The 22,358-nt window shown below is 38.6% G+C and overlaps 1 protein-coding gene across 1 annotated transcript; it reads right to left on the bottom strand.

Annotated features, from left to right (window-relative positions):
* Positions 1 to 20,703: 20,703 nt before the first annotated feature.
* On the bottom strand, positions 20,704 to 22,358 carry LOC112203838. The gene is made up of 5 exons (XM_040519579.1): positions 22,164 to 22,358; positions 21,769 to 21,822; positions 21,380 to 21,424; positions 21,182 to 21,259; positions 20,704 to 20,994 (listed from the first exon to the last, which is right to left on the bottom strand). Exons 1-5 carry the CDS (start codon positions 22,296 to 22,298, stop codon positions 20,779 to 20,781), a joined length of 528 nt encoding a protein of 175 aa, XP_040375513.1. The 5' UTR covers positions 22,299 to 22,358; the 3' UTR covers positions 20,704 to 20,778.

Here is a 22,358-nt window from a genome sequence, read left to right as displayed (position 1 = left end):
CTCCAGAGAGATATTTCATGGCAATAGCTGATGTCAAGTTCCTTAATCATGGTGCACCGAAACTCTATGTCAGCGATGGATGCATCAGTCACATTCGGGCAGCACTTGATCGAAAGAACCTCAAGGTTTGGGCACCTAGAAAAATACAATTACAAGCACATATCACATTGGCATATATCTAACTCCAATTACCCATAACAGTCCATGAAAAGTTGAACTTAACAAACAACATTTGAAATGTACCAATGAAAAAAAACATAAACTACTCACTTCCAGGCCTCAAAGATCTAATTTTTCCAAACAAAAACTAAATATATAAACCTTTCAGCTCACCATACATCAATCAAGAACAAAAATTCATGCCCAAAAAACAAGTTTTAATAATCACCCTACTAATCCCCACACCACACCACTACAATAAAAACCCACAACCAAAACCTTCCCACTTTTCAATTCCTCATTCCATTTCCACAAAAATCCAAACTTCCATGGAAAATCCAAACCAAAACCAAAATGAATCAAATACGAATAAATAAATGCAAGATAACATTAGCTTCATAGCTTGAAGGTGAAGATGAATAACATTAGCTCCATAACTTACAAACCAACTTCAGCATTTTCTCTCTTAGTGTGACTAAAAGTTTCGAAATTGGTAAAATTACAACATCAATGCTATACCAAATCCTTAGAAATTTCCACTCTTTCCTCTACTTCACACCAGTGGTACCCTCCTACTCCAAATCAAAGCTTAGGGCATACAAATGCATTATTTTTTTCCACACTCAACCCATCAATCAAAAATGAAACTCCCTCAAAACAGACGAACCCAGATGATAAAATGCTTAATACAGATGGAAAATACTAACAATATGCATAACAAACAAAAGGGCAATCATAACAAACCTTAGAAAACGCATCAACAAAGTAGTCATCTTCAAATTCGATCTATTGCAAGCTCCCAACAATTTAGAATTCATTCCTACAACCTCCCAACAAAACACGCCCAAATCCAATAAATTGAAATACACCCAAATCAATTTGATTCAACGAATAACATAACACAAGATGGTGAGGGGAAGGAGGAAATTGGGCGAAGAGAGAGAGGGAGATGAGAGGACTCAAGGGATTGAGATCTTGTTCGATTCAGTGTTGATGTTAAAGTACTATTTCAGATCGTTAGTGAAGGCTATGGGCTTTCTGTGTTGTCAGTTTAATGGCCCTTGGATTGAAGTGAGCTGACATGGCGAGCTCACAGTGTTATCCAAGCAGATTATAGCAAAATGAACTCTAGCAGAGAAGCCGAGTCCGCATGTATAACCCTAGCTAGCTAAACCTAAATAAAGCTACATATTATATATGTTCCTAATAGAATAATATATAAGACTGCAGATTAATTAACTCTGCAATGCACTTGACCTTTTATGCACTATGAGCTCCTCACTCCTTAATTTTGGTTTATGTCGTTCCAAACTGCTAGCTACTTTAGTGTAAAGAAAGAACCTGCAATTAAAGCTAGGATAAGTGTTAATCCCCAACTCGATTGATCTTGCGCAGCCCTATCATTCGAATATAATCACAAAATGATTATTCAATTATTTTGCTTTGATAGATAGCTGTTTCAGTTGCGTCCTCATAGTTTGGGAAGTCATGGATCTAACTTTTACTACTAATTTTTTTTTTTTTTTGAGGAAATAGATAATTTCATTAATTTATCCTTGGGCAGAAGACACATACATCAGATGCCGTCTCATACCAAAATCATAAATGACACAAGCTACCAAGCAAAGGAGAGATGACCCTCACTGCTAACACATTCACTCACTTATTGAGCCTAACAACGATCGAGAAACAAAATCCTCCCTACCAACCTCTCACGAAGCAGTAACCTAGTCGTCTAGAGACCTCAATTTGTGTACAACTAAAGAAACTAAGATGAAAGTAGAAGAAGACTCAACTTCTAGTATTAGGCAAGGAAATTGGAAAAGCCTAAATTTTTCCTTTGCCCTTGTCTCTAGGGCTGGGAACAGAACTAGTGATTGTAGGATAGGTCAACCTTAGAGGGACACCACTAGACTTCTTGTTGGCACGTTGGATTTTGTTTTTGCTTCCCAAAGGCCTGCCACTCTTCCTTTTCAAAGTTACCAAAGTAACATCATCCTCTTTAATTAACCCCAAAGTCTCAACCTGCAGAGTTGGAATCTTACCACCCAAGATGGTTTTGAATTTCTTGGGGGAAGGATTACAGTCACCACTGCGATCCCGTTTCTTGGAAGACAACCCTCCCTGTTGTTTTACCTGCATAATAGAAGGGCCATTAATATCACAAGCAGCCTCAATGACAGGCTCCAAACCAAGAGCCCGATCACCATCCAGCCTGTTAGGGGCATCACGGGTATGAAAAATAAGTGCAAATTTGGTGTATGATGTCTCCTACTCCCAAGATTAGGAGGTCAAGTTTTAGTAAAGGAAAAAAAAAGTAAGAGTATCGTACCCAAGGGATTGAGTAACTCTACCCTAGCTAGATCACCGTGAAAATAAACCTAGAAAACACATGTAAAGTCTACTTTTTTAGAAGTTCACAACCTTAGCTCTTTGGAACCTAAAGATCATGATGATGGTATTAACAATTGTGGTAGTGAGCGAGTTAATTGATTTAATTTGGATAAAGAAAATTAAATGCATAAAATAAAATAAACAAATAAAAATGTAGAGACTAAATCAATGAGAAGAATAAAGACTTAAGTATCGCACCTAACCTTATTCATGCACAAAATGTAACCCATATTTAATGTAATAGTATGCTTTGATAAATTTCCCCTTAGTTCTTTGATGAAGCTACCAAGAAACCAACTAGTCATGCAATTTAACAATCTCTTCAGAAGCAAAGCTAAATTACACAACCTTTATACCATTCAAATCTTCCGGATCCTAAATGGCATATGATGCCGTGAGCCTAAATTCTTCCGGAACCTAAACTCACAACATCATGCTTAAGTTTAGAGTAAAAAATTCAACCAACTTAGTTCTTCCCGTAGGAATAAGCTAAGCCACCACCTATTTAGCTACACATGCTCACGGAATAAAGAGTATATCAAGTTCATGTCTCCGATTCATTAATTTCCTAAAGCATGCTTCTAGGTGATAAATCTATAAGCACACTTAGGATACATGAAAGTATAGTAGCCAAAAGATTCAAAACATGCATGAACATCAAAGAACATAAAGATCACATTGTTTTGTGCACAAGTTTGGCTAGAGCTAGCCCTAGCCTCAAATCCAACTACTCACAACACATGTCATTACAAATACAAGCCATGACCATCATATTATAGAGAGAAGGAAGAGAAAAGAGAAGAACTACCCAACCTCCCACCTAGCTCTCAAAGATCTCAAATGATGAGAGAATTGCTTCAAGGTATGGGATTTTCGGTTTTACAACCCAAAACACCATACACATCAACAAAATTCAAGAACAAATAAAAACAAAGGCTTGGATGTGTGAAAGCAAGTGTTGTGATTGATTTAGAGTGTGTAGTAACTTCGGTTTTGGTGAAACTCAAGTGCCTACACACCTAGTTCTCACACAAACTCAAATAACTATGTACAAGATATGAAAAACTAACCTAAAACTAGAGAAAAGAGAGATTTTGATGCTCCAAAATGAGGGAGCCAAGGGATGCACGGTTATGGGAGAGAGGAAGGGTTATTTAAAGGCCAAGGCAATCCAAATCAAGGGTGTAGATAAAAAAGAATGAAGGGCTAGATGAGATTGATAAATGTGTAAGCACAAAATGTGGATCTAGTTTTTGACTCCACATAGAAATGAGCTTGAAAGCCCATAAATATTTTGGTGGAGGAGAAAAAGTAAGGGTAGAAAGGTCATTGTGTAGGGGAACAAGGTAATAAATGGGAGACAAAGGTGTAAGGTGTAAGAATTAGACCACTTGTTATCTTTCAACTTTTGAATTTCAAAATAACCTAGACCTAAAGTCTTCCCACCTAAAGTCTCTAACCCTAATCAGCTCTTTCCTGTCCTCCACACATGTTCTTGGCCGGCCAACTCGGCCGGAAATGTCCGGAATCTGGCATTGACCACCGTTGACCCATTTATTGTCCGTTTGCGCACTTTCTTCTCCTTTCTTCCTTCAATTGAATCTCCACTGAGAGGTCAGAATTGGCCTTTGACTTCTTCATACTAAATGTTTGTCCATAAGTGTAGATTATCTTGGTAAAATTTGAGAGCTTAATTGGTTGTGATTTGCCCGAAAATGCTGCCGGAATCCATACTGGTCCGGTTTTACAGTTTTCGTCTTTTAGTCAAAAACTTGGGCCGGTCTTTTGAAGACCTTCCACTCCAAACTAGCTCTTGTACTCTTCATATGAAATGATTCTTAAGATGTCTATAATATATCTGGAAATTTTCATCTCATTTGGTTAGTCTTCCGCTCTTCCTTCCTTGCCTAACTCAGTTTCTCCTGGCCAGAGTAGGAAAATGTGCTAAAGTTGAGTTTTTAGGGCATTTCCAAGCTTTTCCATTATTTCCTAGCATGATGAAGAAAACATAATAAATATATAAAAATAAACACAAAGGTTAAGCAAAAGTGCAAGATTAGGGGAATAATTACTAGGTAATTATGGACCTAACACAACCCGTGCTCCAAAACAATACCATCAACCTCAGTACTCTCTGTTGCGGGTACCGAAGTAGTAGGAGAAGAAAGATTAGGGATTGAACGCTCCACTCGACAGATAACTGGATTCTTCTTCATGGGGATGGAAAAGGAAGTGGTAGTGGTAGTGGTGAAGGGATCCCGCTTGTTTTTTGCAGAGAAAGAAAAGGAACCCCTAGAGGTCGAAGGTCCAGGAAAATGCAGAACCCTAGATGTAGGGAGCTCTTGAAAAGAGAGTCCTGCATGAGTGAGGAATCCACACTGAAAACATCTCCCTTTCAAATGCTTGAACTGAAAATGCAGAATAGGCTCAACACCATTATCCAGAAAAACTTGTCGTTCAAGAAAGATCGGTTTAGAGATATCATGAGTAAATAAAACCCTAATCAATCCTTTCTTGAATTCCTTCTTATCATAGTCCAAGAAAGCATCCAATAAATTACCGATTAGGGTGAGATTCTCAGATTCTTCATACAAGGGTGGATTCCAGAAACCCTAATCTAGATCCGGATATGCTTGAACTGAATTTCATGCAGCGGCTTGACAGCATCATATTCCTCGAAACAAACCGGGGCTCGATCAAAGCACAAGACCCACCCTTTCCCCCGGAGTACTGTTAGGTCCATAATTACCTAGTAATTATTCCCCTAATCTTGCACTTTTGCTTAACCTTTATGTTTATTTATATATATTTATTTTGTTTTCCTTATCATGCTAGTAAATGATGGAGAAGCTTGGAAATGCACTAAAAAGTCAATCTTAGCACATTTTCCCACTCCGTTTAGGAGAATCCGAGCTAAGGAAGGAAGGAGGAGCGGAAGACTGACCAAATGAACTCTAAATAAGTTGAAACTTTCTAAATTTATTCTTGATATCCTAAGAATCATTTTTTATGAAGAATGAAAGAGCTATTTTGGAATGGAAGGCCTTCAAAACATTGGTCCAAGTTTCTGACTAAAAGATGAAAAAGCCAAAACCGGACCTGTACTGATTCCGGCTGTAGTTTCGGGCAAACCACGGTGAACTAAGCTATGAAATTTTACCAAGATGATCTTCACTTATCAAGGAACATTTAGTATGCAGAAGTTGAAGGCCAATTCTAAAGTCTCAGTGGAGATTCAATTGAAGGAAGAAAGGAGAAGAAAGTGCGCAAAAGGACAAAAAATGGGTGAACGGAGATCAATGCTGAATTCCAACCATTTCCAGCCAAGGACATGTGTGGAGGGCATGGAACAGCTGTTGATTAGGGTTAGAGAGTTTAGGTGGTAAGACTTTAGGTGTAGGTTATTTTGAAATTCAAAATTTGAAAGATGACAAGTGATCCCTCTTTTTCTTACACCTTTGTCTCCTAATGACCCTTCTACCCTTACTTTTTCTCCTCTACCAAAATATCTATGGGCTTTTTAGGTCATCTCTATGTGGAGTTAAAGACTGAATCCACATTTTTTGCTTACACACATTTGTCAATCACATCTAGCCCTTCATTTCCTTTGATCTACACCCTCCATTCATCACTTTTGGCCTATAAAAACACCCTTCCCTCATTTGGACGTTTTTATATCTTCCTTCATCCATTTCATCGCCTTTCTTTCTACATTTCCTCTCCATTTTCCTTAGTTCTTCATCTTTTAGGTAGTTTAGTTTAGCTTTTATGTAGAGAAAAGTGTAAAGTGCCTTGGGTTTTTACCAAAAACCGAAGATCCTTTACATCTTTGATCAATCACACATTAGTTTCATCATGTCAAGCCTCTGTTCTTCAAGTTTCTAAGAGCTTTGTGGATTTGAATAGCAATTTGGGTTTGAGAAAACCGAAATTTCCATACTTTGAAACATCTCTCACTAGTTTTGCATCAAGGAGAGCTAGTTTGGTAACCAACCACTTTGTCCACTCTTCCTCTCTTTTGCTTGATGTTATTATATTTATGGGTTTGATGTATGTAACTATGGGTTGTGAGTAGAATAAATTTGGGGCTAGGCCTTAGATCTAGCCAAACTCATGTATAAAACAATGTGATGCCATGTTTTTTGATGATTATGCATGTTTTGAATCCTTTAGCTACTTTACTATAATGCTTTCTTACATGTGTTTTTGGATTTGTCACCTAGAAGCATGTTGTAGGAATTAATGAAATTGAAAACTTAAGCTTGATAATCTTTTGAAACCGAGAAGCATGTGTAGCTAATAGAGTGGTGGTCTAGCTTATTCTTATGGGAAGAACTAGATTGCTTGGGTTCCTTACCTTAAAATTAATGCTTGGTGTCATGAGTTCAAGAGTTGAGAGGTCTTAGGCTTTACGGCATCAAAGCCCTTTTATGCTTTAGCAAATGTAAATGGGACTATGGTTTTGTGATCTAGCTTTGCTCTGGTGACATGGTTACGTTGCACGATTAGTTGTTATTTGAAAATGGGTCACATTATATGCATGAGGGAGGCTAGATGCAAAACCTACACTCCTATTTATCTCATTGATCAAAGTCTCTATTTTATTTTCTTTTTATTAGCTTAGTTTATTTTCGTGCAATTTATTTATAGAAATTAAAATGAACAAAGCCGATTAACCACTTTAACATTGTAAATATCATTATTGATAGTTTTGGCGTCCCCAAAGGGCCGAGACTATTAATTTGTAAAAAGATAGACTTTACATGTGTTTTTTAGGTTTCTCTTCACGATGATCTAGTTTAGGGTAGAGTTACTCAATCCCTTGGGTACGATACTCTTACTTTTCCCCTTTACTAACACTTGACCTCCTGTATATATTTGGGAGTAGGTAACATCACACAAATTTGCATACATTTTCATACTCGTGATGCAACTAACAAGTACTTTGTTACGATCACATACAGAAGGAAAAGAGAACAAAAAAAGATCCCAGGCCCATTCCTGAATCCTGAATTCCTTATCCACCATCCAAGTCTGGTTGAAGTGAGTCATGAAAGCCATTAGATCGATCAGCTTACGGGTCAATGGTTTGCCAATGAGGAAAGATTGGGAGGACCTGCGCACAGGGCTACCTCCAATCTTCCCCAAGTCAAGGGCTCTGCCCCCTTCAACGAGAGTGACAGAGGCAACGAAGCTCAATGCAGAGGCAACGAAGCTTGCTGTAACTGCATTGATGGATGCCATAGAGAGACAGAGAGAGTAATCGAGAAGAGAAGAAAGCGGTGGATACTAGCGAAGAAGGCTAGGATGCTGTAGGAAACTAGGGTTGAGAGAAAAGCTCTTCTAGGGTTTTAACTTTTACTACTAATTATTAGAGCATGTATTAGTTTACTAATTTATGAGATTTATTATATTGAGTGCGGGTTGCGGAAGGAAATTTCCTACCAATTTCCCCTCGGAATTTTTTAGTCGAGTTCCTTACCCTACCTCAATCCTGGTCGGTGATCATAGAAAACATGGATCATTATTTTATTGTTACATTAATGGCATGGGTTCCTCAACCTGAAACTGAGAGGGTCACACTTAGTCCAGCCGCCGAGGACTGCCTTTTGCCTTCATTGATTCTCACCACTATGAACTAGTCCATTCATGTCTTTGGGTTTCCCACTATGAACTAGTTTACAAAACTAGGTACGAAAGACCATATGCATGCGATCAGCATAGTGCAGATTTTCTGGCTTTATCTATATATACATATATGCTCCATATACTATTTTATTGCATATAAATTAACACTTACAATAGTCCTTCTTTTACACTTGTGCATTGCCGTAAGTAAATGGAAACACTACCGTTATAAATTAACACTTACGGGTAGTCCAATTTTTACACTTGGCTAATCAAATTTACATCAAATTTGCTATTTGACGCAGTGGAATTAGGGAACTATGAGTTTTTGGCAGCATTTATTAGCTCTTATCCTGAGTTATTATGGGAAACTGATGAAAATAATCAAACTATAATCCATGTCGCAGTTTTGTCTTGTCATGCAAGTATCTTCAATCTGCTGCATGAGATAGACTCAATCAGGGATGTCATAGTGACACCTAAGGATAATCATGGTAACAATATTTTGCATATGGCTGCAAAATTAACACCTCAAAATCAACTGAATCTCGTGTCAAGCGTATATCTCTTCAAATGCAACGTACGAGAGCTGTATGGTTTGAGGTACTTCCCTCTTTGTACCCTTAAAGACGCTTAACTTTTACTCTGAGTCTGATGGATGTTTTACTAAATGTCTAAAACAGTCATCTAGTTTACTCAAATGAGGAATTGTATGTGACCTGACTGCATGCTCAATAAAAACAATAGATGAATTTATTTCATGATTTTTTTTGTCACATCAGCTGTCACATAACGTGAATCTTTTGTGGTTTAGATAACATCACTATTTCTTTTTCTTTTGTCTTTTTTCTTTTTTATTTTCTAATGAGAATTCATTCCGTGGTTTCACACACAATATTCAAGTTTATAGCTTTCATTGGTTGAATGCTTGTTGTTGGTGGGTCCAAGGGATCATCGAATGGTTGTGCTCGTGCGATCATAACCCAAGCGCATTCACATAATTAGCATCTCACTAGGCGACAGTTAGTGCGGGTCCCAGCATGCAACTCCGCCTATATAAGGAGGACCTTGCCTCAAGCTCAGGGTAACCATTCATTCTGAAAAACGCTCTTCTCATAAACAAGAGCTAGTTTCCGCTTTACTCATGTCTGACTTAAGCATCGGAGGAGAGAAGTTCGGAACCATCTGGACTTCCTCCTAACGATCCTTTTTGGTAACAGGTCCAGCAGAAGGAATCGAGTGCGAGCAAGGTCACAATTTCCTTCCGCTCAGATATCCCCTGTCTGGATCCATGTACAAACATTTGGCACCGTCTATGTGATTTCAGATGAACGGCCAGTGTGCTCCATGGCTGAAAAACATCCGGGCTCTCACGCCTTCCCCCCCCCAGATAATGAAACACCAAACCTCCAGCGCGGGCTTTTCATCACTCTAGAGGATCAAGTAATCCACCCATACCCACTAGCGTCTAGCGGAAGTAAGCTACTAGAGGCCTCGTCTGGCATCTGCCCAAGTTCTTATAATGCCATCCTCAGCCGCCCAGCACTAAACATGATGAGAGTCATCACTGCCGAATTAATGTTACTTCTAAAATTCTCCACTCCGGCCGAAACATGTACTATCCATGGTAGTCAGCAGATAGCGCGTGAATGTTATTCTACAACTTTAGCTCGGTCACGAGCCTGGACGGAGATACTGTTGGTAGTTGACCTTCCCAAACCAACAGACAAGCCAGAGGATCCACATGACAAGGCTCAAAGCCAGTTAATATTAGACCATGAGGCGACTTTGGTTAGCATCCTAATATTAGACAAGCACCTCAAACAGATAGTAATTAGCATCAGAGCACATTTAGATCCTGAAGTTTGGGGTGACTTAATCAAATTGCTGAAGGAGTACTCCAAATTTTTTGCGCCATCTTACGTGGACATGCTGGGGATTTTCCTGGATATCATATGTCATAAGTTGAGCGTCAAGCCATCAGCACTCTTAGTCAAGAAAAAGCGGAGAGCATTCGATGAAGAGAAGTATCAGGCAATCCAGGCGGAGGTCACCAAAATCTAGGATATTGGCTTCATCCGCAAAACCAACTACCATCAATGGATATCCGATGTAGTCATGGTCAAGAAAGAAATGGGAAAATGGTGCATGTGCGTTGACTTCACAAAATTAAATAGTGCCTGCCCTAAGGACGGCTTTCCCTTACCATAGATTGATCAGTTGGTTGATGCCACCGCCAAACACAAGCGCCTTAGTATGATGGACGCATACTCTAGATACAACCAGATAAAAGTGCACGTAGATTACGAAGGGGCCATCACTTTCGTCACAAACTAGGGGTTATATTGTTACAAGGTCATGCTGTTTAGACTCGAGAACATCGGGGCCACGTATCAACGATTCATGAATATAATGTTCGCTGAACAAATTGGTAAAATCATCGAGGTATACGTGGATGACATGTTGGTCAAGAGCGTCAAGGCAAGTGGTCACGTCAAAAACCTATGAATCATTTGTTTAATTTTATTGGCGTATGGTATGCACCTCAATCCAGACAAGTGTTTGTTCGGAATTACGATTAGCAAATTCCTTGGACATATTGTCAGTAATCGCGGAATTGAGGCCAACCCGCTGAAGGTCCAAGCAATACTCAAAATGAAGTCACCAATGAAGAAAGAAGACATACCTATCTTAACCGAACGCCTCACCGCCTTGTCCGGGTTCATTTCACTGTTGATGGATAAGTGTAGGATGAATAAGATAATTCAATGAAGAAGCCAAGTCAACAAAATATGTTGCAGACCCAAACACATGTCACATCATGATTGCTCAGCCAGAAAATAAAGTTAGAGAAATTAGTTAGGCTAATACAGAAACTAGGGATGGGTGTCCGGACCTGAAAGACCAAGGACCCGACCCGAACCGAGGAAAAAAACCCGATTTAGTTCGGTATTAATATAGGAATTTTCGGTTCGGTCTAAAGCCCAACCAGAATGCATATAATCAGTTCGATCTTGGGCTTCAAATTTTGAGGGACCGAAAGCCCGAACATACCCGAATCTTGTATCAGTTGCTACATACCTCTCTCTCTCTCTCTCTCGATACCATCTCAGCCCTAGATTACCAATTTCTGAAAACCCAGATTACTAGCTGAAATCTCCCTCAGTCTCTCCCTCACGCTCTCACCCTTCTCTCTCTCTCTCTCTCTCTCTCTCTCTCTCTCTCTCTCTCTCTTTCTCTCTCTCCATTACCAGCTCCTGCACCACTCTCCGTCTCTGAAATCCTCCTCTGCCAGTGAGTCCTTGATCGGATGCGAAGCTCCAGAAGTTCGCCTCCACCTTTTCGATTCTCCCGTCGCAGTCGCGGCTCCTCGCAACTCAGTACGGTGAGTAATCTAGATTTAAGGTTTTTCAATTTGACTTTTTCGATCCTCTTGATCTGTGAATGAAATTGAAATGTATGAGATAAAATTACTTTTTGTTGAACACAGAAGATAAAATTCCAGCCATTGGACTTGGGACATGGCAGAGTGGTGGGTTTGTGTTTAAGGGTTCACTGAAGAGGGAATATGTTTTCTTAACTTCTAAGGCCATGGCTGATTCAGATAGCAGATGGAGATGTCTGTCATAATATGACTAATTGATTCTGTCATAATATGTCTGTCATTTTGGGGATTGGGGAGGAAGAAAAAAGAAAAAAGAAAAAAGAAAAAAGAAAAAAGAAAAAAGAAAAAAGAAAAAAGAAAAAAGAAAAAAGAAAAAAGAAAAAAGAAAAAAGAAAAAGAAAAAAGAAAAAAGAAGAAGAAGAAGAAGAAGAAGAAGAAGAAGAAGAAGAAGAAAGAGTAGAAACTAGAAAGTGAAAGAGGGTTCTGGAATTCTGGGTTTTGTTTTGTTTCATTTCTCCCGCCTAGGATAAAATAAATATAAACTTTGCACAACTTATATTGAGATTGTTTGGTGCTTCAGTGGTTGGGAGCAAGGCTTTCGTGTAAGAGGTCGGGGGTTCAAACCTCGCCTCTCACCCAATTTTGTGTGTATTTTGCATAAAGCTGGGAAACTAGATTTTGGGCCTGAAAAGCCCGCTGACCGAACCGGCCAGTTTAGGGTCAGTTTCTGTCGGTTTCCATTTTTGGAAAAGCCCGAATCGCCCTGGACCGATTGTTTCAGGCTCAGTCTCGGTCTCACCAAATTTCAGGCCCGACCCGACCCAGGTCCAGGCCTAACAGAAACTGTTAAGCATCGCTTATGTAATTAGCATTGTATAATTATTCTCTAGAAAAAGCAATACAGGTTCATCTTCATCCTCATCTCTCTCTTCCTCAATCTGTTATTTCTCTTAGTCTTTCTGCAAATCCGTAAATCTCAGCATGGTATCAAGAACCATGGAGTTTATCTTCTAGCATCTTTGCAATTACTCTAATCCTTTCTCCCTCGATCTTCTTCCTCAATCTCTCATTTTTTTCTTCTTCGATCTCTCCGGTTTCTTTAAGATTCAAGTCTTTTCCTTCCTCAAGATTCAAGTGTTCTTCCTCAAGATTCAAGAGATATGGAAGTTCTTTTATGATTCTCTAAATCTTCTTCTTCAATCTCTCAGTCTTTTCTTCTTCAATCCTCCAATTTCATCATCAAGATTCAAGCTTTCTTTCTACAACAATGGTGGCTACAACGATTTCTCTTGTTACTACTCTGTCTAGTTTAATCTCCATGTAGCTTGATGACAATAACTACCTTACATGGCACTTTCAGATGTACTCTCTGCTTCATGGCCATGGTCTTCTCAAGTTTGTGGATGGTACTCACTCTTGTCCATCTCAATTTTGTATCTCTGGTGATGGTTCTCTCACTCAAAACTCGGAAGAATTCGATTATTGGCTTGAGCAAGACTGCAATCTCATCTCTTTGATTACTACTACTCTGTCATCTGAGGCCCTCTCTCATGTAGTTGTGTGTGCCACTGCTCATGACGTATGGACTACTCTCAAGGATCAATATGCAACTGTTTCTAGATCTAATATTGTTCAGTTAGAGTCCAATTTGCAGTCCATTGAAAAGGGATCTGACAATATTGATAAGTACCTGCTTAGGGTTAAGACTGCTAGAGATCAATTGTTAGCTATTGGTATGAAAATGGCAGATGAGGATATTATGATTCTTATTTTGAAAGGCTTACCTTCTGAGTTTAGCACAGTGAGAATGATGATTAAGGCCAAGCATGCTCCTATCACTATGTTAGAACTTCGTTCTCTTTTACTTGCTGCTAAATCTGAATTGGAATTTGAGTCAAAAACTTTCTCCTTGACTTCTATGTCTGCTATGGTTGCTAAGCCTCAATCTTTATCCATTGATTCTTAAGATTCAAAGGGCATTTTGCTTACTCCTACTAATGCTTTCACTGGAAATGGTTACAGTGGTTTTGCTACTTTTAATGGTTCAAGGAATGGTAACAATGGTGGTTACAAACTTACAATCACAACTTTGGTGCCAATAATGGTGGTTTTCAGCACAATAGCTACAATGGTGAATATAATGGCTACAGACCTCTGATCATTTGCCAAATCTGTAAGAAGTCTGGCCACTAACTTACAAGGTCAACATACTGCCATGACAGCTTCCCTTCATTAATCTACTGACACTCTATCTCATGAAGTTTGGATCACTGACTCAGGGGCCTTATCCCACATGACTTCAGATATTCTTCAGCTCAACAACGTGACTACTTATTCTGATGGTGACCAAGTCAAGATTGGCAATGGTGCATGACAAAGTGACTGGCAGGGTGCTGTTCCAAGGTCTCAGTGACAATTTCCACTTCCAGACATCTTTTCAATCCTTCTACAACTTCACCTAGAGCTTTCATTGGTTCCAAGATATCTCAATCTCTGTCGCATAAAAGACTAGGTCATCTTTCAAGTGTAATCATTTCAACAACTTGCTGACATTCTTACGAAAAGTCTGGATTCTCCTCAGTTCAAATATCTCTGCACCAACCTTATGCTTGGTTCCCAACATAAGATTGATGGGGGATATAGGATGAATGAGATAAGTCAACGAGTCAATAAAGAAGCCAAGCCAACAAAATCTGTTGCAGACCTAAACGCATGTCACATCATGATTGCTCAGCAAGAAAATAAAGTTAGAGAAATTAGTTAGGCTAAAACAGAAACTGTTAAGCATTGCTTAGTGTGTAAGCAAATCTGTCCCAGTCCATTACTATATCAAACCATGTAATTAGCATTGTATAATCATTCTCTAGAAAAATCAATACAAATTCATCTTCGTCCTCATCTCCCTCTTCCTCTACCTGTTATTTCTCTTAGTCTTTCTGTAAATCCCTAAATCTCAGCAATTAAGTTAGTTACCGTCTTGGGGAATCAAGGCGTACTTAGCCTCCGTTCTCCTACTAGCAATCCCAAGACCAGGGGAATTACTGTACATCTACCTATCTGTGTCTTCTTCCGCCATAAGTTCAAGGCAAGTCTATTACCAAAAAATCATCACTATATATGATTGCAACCCTTGAAATCATCAAAAATCATCACTATGATTGCCTCCCATGCAGTTTTTAGTCGGAATAATGACCGGAGGTGGCTCTAGGTACCATTAACAATGAAATCGAAAAGTTCGGGTACTGGTTGTGATCAAAATTGAAGTTCAGGTACCATCGATAAGATTGAGGTATAGTTCAGGTATCATTTGTGATAATAACCCTATTGTGAATACATGAGGGATGGCCTAAGTAGTACAATGGGTATCCATAGTAATTCGACGGAATTACTATGCAACGTATTTATTAAGACAATGGGAATCGGATAGTGTTGCAAATACAAATGACAAGTCCTGAAAGTGGAACTTGTTGTGATTTGGTCAAACTTGGCCAAAACGGTCAGAGTTGGTCAACTCCTAGTCAAACCAGGAAAAGTTGGTTAGACGATTCTTTAATCGTTGAGATTTCAGATATCTGTTCAATAGAATATTAACAATTGAAACGTCAGAACTTAGGACTCCAGATACTCGAGGAACGAAATCCAGGTAGGGGATTCGGAGTACGTGAGGCAAAACATCAGAATCCAGGGAAGGTATTTAGGACTCTCCTGAATGTGTGATTTGAGTATGATAAGTTGTTTTTAAATGATGCCTGTTAAGTTGTATGGCTTGGTTAAGTTAAAATGTGAAGCATACTAACCAAACCATATGAGAAATGTTGATGGCTTTAGAGCGAAGGGTGGCACTGACTTCCTTGGGTTCGATCCCCTTAACATTCAGAGGGTTAGCTACACCGATCAGATAGTAAGCGATCGCAATGGCTACCCGATTCCGTATGTGTAGTTAGGTAGGGGATGCTCTCGCTAAGCTTACCGGGTTTACAAATTAATTGAGGTAAGATTGTGTAGTGGGTCCACGGGACCAGCCATCATGTAAGATTCAACGTGTGTATTTATTTGAGTAAATTGCATCGATTTTTGAGTTAAAAAGTATTTTAAAAATTTGTCGTTCTTTGGAATATTTGGTTTAAGCATGTTCTCATACTGGCCAGCCTAAAGTTTATTTACTTGTTGGTTTTCAAATTTAGTCGGGGTAAAGTCCCTATGAGCAGTAAGGACGAAAGCTGACCCCTAAAATAGTGTGGATGTAGGTACTGTGCACTGGTGATGGGATAGTGGTGGGCAGAGCTGGGTGTACGAAAGCAAGTTTGAGAAACTTTCGTATAGAATTCAGGTTCTGGGTTATATCCTCACTATGCCAAAAAGTCCATCAGACGACATAACTGTTCTGTCGTCTAAGGGAACCCAAGTCTGTCGTCTAGTATAATGTTGTGTTTTAGGGTATCAGATGACATAACACTTCTGTCGTTTGATTTTTCAGACAACCAAAATAAATAAAAGTCGTGTGCTGTTTGATGAGTTTTGCATTTTAGAATCAATGTGATATGTATCTTTAAACGTAATAACACAACAGTTTTGTATTGTATGAGAAACAAAACAACTACATTCTAATATAAATTCTATTGTGTGAAGCATATCTGCAAGACAGATTTCTAATTAATTGTGTGGTGTGATTGTCCTTAATTAAGTACGAAATATGAAGACTCATATGTAGTGTCTTCTGGCATATAATTAACAACAATTGAATGTTGTGAAAATGGACTTTAAACAACAATTATCTGTGGTGGTAAAGTGTTTCAGATTACAATTAAGTGTCGGCCTAGTGTAGGTTATTTGACACTTCAGTGTTGTCACTACTACAAAAAGGTCATCAGACGACGGTGAATTTCTGTTGTCTGATGACCAAACTCACCGTGGTCTAAGTGAGTGTTGTGTGATTAAAAAATCAGACAACGGTGATTTCACCGTTGTGTGATATCACTTTGCTCAACAGAATACTAGTTTCCGTTGTGTGAATTCTGCGCAGGCATGTGCCTGCCATGGCATGCGCGGGGATGCCGCGGCACAGTCAGACAACAGAAAGAAATTTTGCTGTCGTCTGAGGTTCATAACACACAACAGATTTTACTCATTCTTTGTTGTCTGAGATATATAACACACAACAGATTTTACTCATTCTTTGTCGTCTGAGATTAATAACACACAACAGATATAACTCATTGTTTGTCGTCTGAGATATGTAACACACAACCAAAGTGAAATTATCTCATTTGTCTGTTGATCACTTAGACAACAGAGATGATTTATTTCTGTTGTGTGTTATGAATCTCACACAACAGATTTTACTCATTCTTTGTCGTCTGAGATTAATAACACACAACAGATATAACTCATTGTTTGTTGTCTGAGACATGTAACACACAACCAAAGTGAAATTATCTCCTTTGTCTGTTGATCACTCAGACAACAGAGATGATTTATTTCTGTTGTGTGTTATGAATCTCACACAACAGAATTTTGTTTTCTTTTGTTGTTGGTTGTTAGTTCACACAACAATTTTGTTTTCTTTTACAGTCATACAACACATTGTTTTGTATTGTGTTGTATGAATGAAACTTGGACAACAAGAAGAATATCCATATAAACGTTTTTTTAAAAATAATGCTCAATATATGACCATAGAAACAGTACTACAATCCTTATAATTCAAGCAAGGACAACAGAGATTGAGTCTGTACTTGTAAAATGTTCTAGCTAGGAAGACCTAAACTACATAGATTACTACTGCTTTCCTTTAATGCACCTTCATTTGCTCTTGCAGAAGCTCTCTTGTAGGCAAAGATGATAAGCAATCCTTCATTAGCCAGCTTTGTTTGATAGTCTTTAACAGCTGCCTTGATGGCATCCTCAGCAAGCATACTGCAGTGTAGCTTGACTGGAGGAAGAGAGAGATGTTTCGCAATTTCCCTGCATGACAGTCAAAGAATATAATCAGAACAGTGATACTCAAAGAGAACAAGCGGATACGGAATACTCAACATAAAACACTGAGGAGGACAAAAAAAGTTTGCTTGGCACATTGCACATACATATTGCCTACTTTAGGGAAATCGACTCCAGCAGGAAATAAACCAACATGCTACGAAGGCAAATCTATAGCAGACCCTGGCCACTTAACAGAAATAACTAAGAAAAAGGGTCACTAAAGAACTGTAATCAGGTAAGTGGGCACCCAACACAAAAGCTTTCCTGTTGACTATAGCATGGATTTGAATTCCATAAACATGTACTGGTGAACAAAATTAACACAGTGCCCTTCTTATCATGTATCTTACAAAAACAGTGAGAAGATCATAGCAGCAAACTGCAGTCACATGTTTCATCGTGGCCGATAAGTTAATACTAACACGACACAGCTGTAAACCCAACTAGGTATTGAATCCATTATGTTAGAGACAACATCCCTAAGAAATTATATAACAATACAAGCAGAAGTAAAGAAGTCAACCTGTTCTGATATTGACTTTTGTATTGCTGGAGCAACTTCCTTCAGTTGATTAATGAGAACCTATACAAGTTACAATTGGAAAATCTCAGCACGGCATCAGATGATTATACAAGGACATTCAAGAAAAATGAATTTTGCATCGCGGGAATTCCAGAAGGCGTATCCACCACTTGTGTCTCAATTTCATAATTGCCTGCCTTACGATGTCTATTCAGTTCTAGGAGTCCAAGCATACTAGGATTCACTATCCCGCATCCCCTCATACCAACAAAAATAACTCAAATTGAAATACTTAATTTAATGTCATATATGAATATTCAAATGAATAACAACTTCATTACAAGTTTATGTTAGATGTCTACCATGTTAGACAAGAATTGGTTCTAACTTCTACATAAGTCCAAACTGAGAAGCTGGAAGCACTTTAGCCATAACCAGTTCAGTTAAAGCATAAGCTTACCTGAAAGCTAACCAAGTGCTGCTGATGTTCAGCTAGTGTTGCAGCTAATGACTCGGCATGACCACTTGAACTGCCTTCATGCGCACTTCTTAGAATTTCTGGACCCTCTCCCTCATTAGCTTTTGCCTACAAATTACCATTTGCACAATACAGATTCAATTACTGAGAGGTTATAGACCCAAGTCAGCATATAAGCACGACTAAAAGAATGCAATCTTTCAAATCATTTTCCCAACAAAATCAAAAACATAATTCCAAGTGCTTACCATATGAAGTGACTGTTTATGAATACGCTGTAAAGCATGTGTCCAACGCCTGATAATTTCTGCCACGTCAACAGTTGGGTGGACTCTTCCACTTCTCTCATCTGCTCGATGAAGAGTTTCATCATTTACTTGTGAATGGGATGAATCTAAAGTATTCTTCATCTTTTCTCTGTTAATATTGACATATGAACCATCACTCTGCTCTTTATCATCTACATGTGTAGGAGTAAAATCACCAGACTGGACAGATAAGACATCTGCATAAGGAACCTGAGAGCTCTGATCCATAGCTGCAAGCAAAGAAGATCCAGAAATGCGGTACCTATAAAGGAAAATTATGCATGCAAAGGTAAATTGCTGATTAACCTCTAGTGAATTCAAATGATATTTGACAGTATATTACCTATGCTCCCGATGAGCGATTAAATCCTCGATAGGGCCCGAAGCAAGAACTTCATGTTGACCTACAAGTGATGGAGATTGAGTTGAATTATCAAACTGATTAACTGAGTATGAATCTAACCAGAAATTAAAGAACTAAATAAATGAATACATAATTGTGTGACACAATTTGATAATACTACTACAAGGATGATGATTGGACTTACTTTTACGGGCTAATATCGACTCCCACAAACGAGTAGCCTTGGATACTAAATGAGAATTCTGACTCGAACTATAACACAAAAACAAAAACAAATAAGCCATGAAGTGGAAGGCCATAAAAATGGTAATGAACAATATGATCAAAACAACCAATTGGAATCTTTATCTGAACAAGAAATACAGTACCGCATAAAGGGCCTCCAACTTTGAGTTGTTGCGCAAGATCTCAAGCACTGTTCTGTAGGTTTCCCACAAAAACTTGAACCAAGGAGTAACAACTTCACGATCAGACCTATCTTTTCCTTTCTCTCCACTGACATAACTCAGCATTAGATCTTTAGGCCTCTTATCTGCTTCGAGGTCATCAACATCAAGTGCTTCTTCTAATGCTTGAGCCTGGGTACGTGCCTGCTCAGCTTTCTCAGTTGATAGATGCATGAAGTGCTTGATCACCTCTTCCAAGGAACTGACATTTACTTGTTGACATATAATACGGTACTGAATCAGACCATCCTTGGAAAATCTACCCTTGCGCAAGTCAACACAAAGCTCCACATATTTAAACATAATTTTTTCAAGTGGCTTCTGCCATGCTCTATATCTCTTTGATGTAATAAGATCATGAAGCGATTGCAATGCATCTTGCTTCTGCCCAACATTGATCAACTCTGCATCCACACATCATAACCGTCAGTCCAAATACAAAAGGGCACTCATTGCCACCAAATAAACCAATACACCATATCTATCTCAACAAAAAATTAACATGTCTGCTATAACAAAAGGTCTGTTCAACAAGAACATCAAATCCTGAACCAATTTAATTCTATTACTCTTCGATAACATACTGACAAACTTGTACCTCAGACATCAGATGACATAAACAAAACAGAGAGACAACTTTAGCAATTAGAAATCAAACTCCACTACATCATGATAAATTTCACAGCAAGAGTATAAGCAGTTAATACTGTTTCAAAATGTATACCTAAATTTGAAGGAGCTAAACAACGCAACAACAAACTGTTCCTCAAATCTGCAGAATAAAAACACCGGTGTTCACTTTCTCAAACATAACGAAACTCAGTTTTCTCTTGTGCGAACTAAGAAAGAAATGAAAGCTAGTGCTTATATGCAGGGGATCAGATCAGAAGTGAGGAATTCAGATGCAGCCAAGTGAGTAATTTCTTGTCACTGCAGTTCTAATCTGAGGAGTGACTTAAGTGTCACAGTATCATGGTGCTTATATAGCAATATGCCAATATCAGTTTCTAATTGTGACCAAGGTGACATGATCATAGAACTATGAAATAGCATTTACCAACTAAGACTAAACGCTTAGGTCATTGAAAAGTTGAGTGACCAAAATCAACATTCAAACCTTCTGGAGAAAAAGAAACAAGAAAAAAAGAACATGATTCAAAGGGGAGGGCCGGACTGCGTAAACAATATCTGCCAGTGTAATAGTGCATACCCAACTATTGAGCTGCGTAAAGACAAGCTTGCAAACATCACGAATCGCAGTCAGCATTGCTAGATGTGCGCCAACATGAATCTGGTTTGTTGCATTCTCGTACAAACCCTTGAAAACCTGTATGAAGATTAGTAAAGCAAATTTATAATCAATGGACGTTATTTAAAGCAGTTGCTCAAAACACAACAGGCTGTTGCTCAAAACACAACAGAGAAACTCCATAAACAATCAAGCTAACTCACAATTATCTTTATAGGCGAACACATGAAAAAAAAAAAAACTTCTTCGAAAGAGTAGCACTGACCTTTTGAGCCACAGCCAAGGCGGCCTCATCTCGACTAACACATCTGAGTATAATATCAGGCACTTCACCAATGACTCCCTAGATTGACATTTATGTTAGTGGACATGTAGATACGAATGTATAAATGCAAGTGAGTACAAAATGGAGAACTCTCCAAGTAAATGGGAGCCTATATATGCGAACAAAGAAATACAGTACCTGGATTTCTGATTCTCTAGCATTGTTAGTCACCAGAGCTTCCAACTGAAACCATTACAGAACATGGGTCAGGCTAAGATCGCATCATTACATACTAAAATAAAAAGGCAAAATGGAAACAGCGACTAAGGGCTTAATTCTTCCTCCTCCTCTCTCTTCCCCACGATAGTCCACCAAAGAAAACCAAATAGATTCTTATAATTAACAGAAAGTTGTTATAAGACAATATCAAATTCTTATACATAGCCATCAGCATTAAATCCAATGCTCCAATCTCAAATTAGAAGTTCAACTTTCACAAATCTAGAACGGGAAAACAAGACAATTCCAACTAAACTACACGGAAACGATAAGACAATAACATTATAATTAGAGGTAAAGAGCATTACCTGGGCCTTTAAGTCGCTAAAAACCACATTGAACCCCACATCCAAGACACTAATCTGCAAAATTCAAACATAAATAGAATCAACATCTATTCATAAGTCTGAACATCACAATCCCTAATTTATTAGAACAAAAACAACACAAAAACACGGTCATTATGCTAAGCATATAGCAACGAGCCTATATAAACAAACCACTAAGCAAATATCATTCTGTGAAATTGCCAGTGAGCTAAATCCATCTCTCAACTCCGTTCACTACGTCCAGGATATTAAACAAAAGCAGTTCGATTCAACACGAACAAAAGATACGGAAAAAATTAACGAAATAAAATACAAATTCAACCCCAAGTTTCAAATCCAGAGATACGGAAACAAAATATACTTTTTATCTTTACCTGGTTAGTGCCGAATAGCAGAGACCTGACCCAGCACCTGTGGATGCCACAGCAATTATTGACGTGAATATTGGCAGAGGAGGCTAGGTTATGGGCCACGAAGCCGGAAAATCCTAGGGAGATGCGGATCGCCATAAGAGCAAATTGAAATACGAAGGTGAAGATTTTGGTATAGTGCAGTCTCGAAGACGAAGA

This window comes from Rosa chinensis, chromosome 5, assembly GCF_002994745.2.
Source record: "Rosa chinensis cultivar Old Blush chromosome 5, RchiOBHm-V2, whole genome shotgun sequence".
Taxonomy (NCBI): Eukaryota; Viridiplantae; Streptophyta; class Magnoliopsida; order Rosales; family Rosaceae; genus Rosa; species Rosa chinensis.
This window is presented reverse-complemented; position numbering and strand designations above follow the sequence as displayed.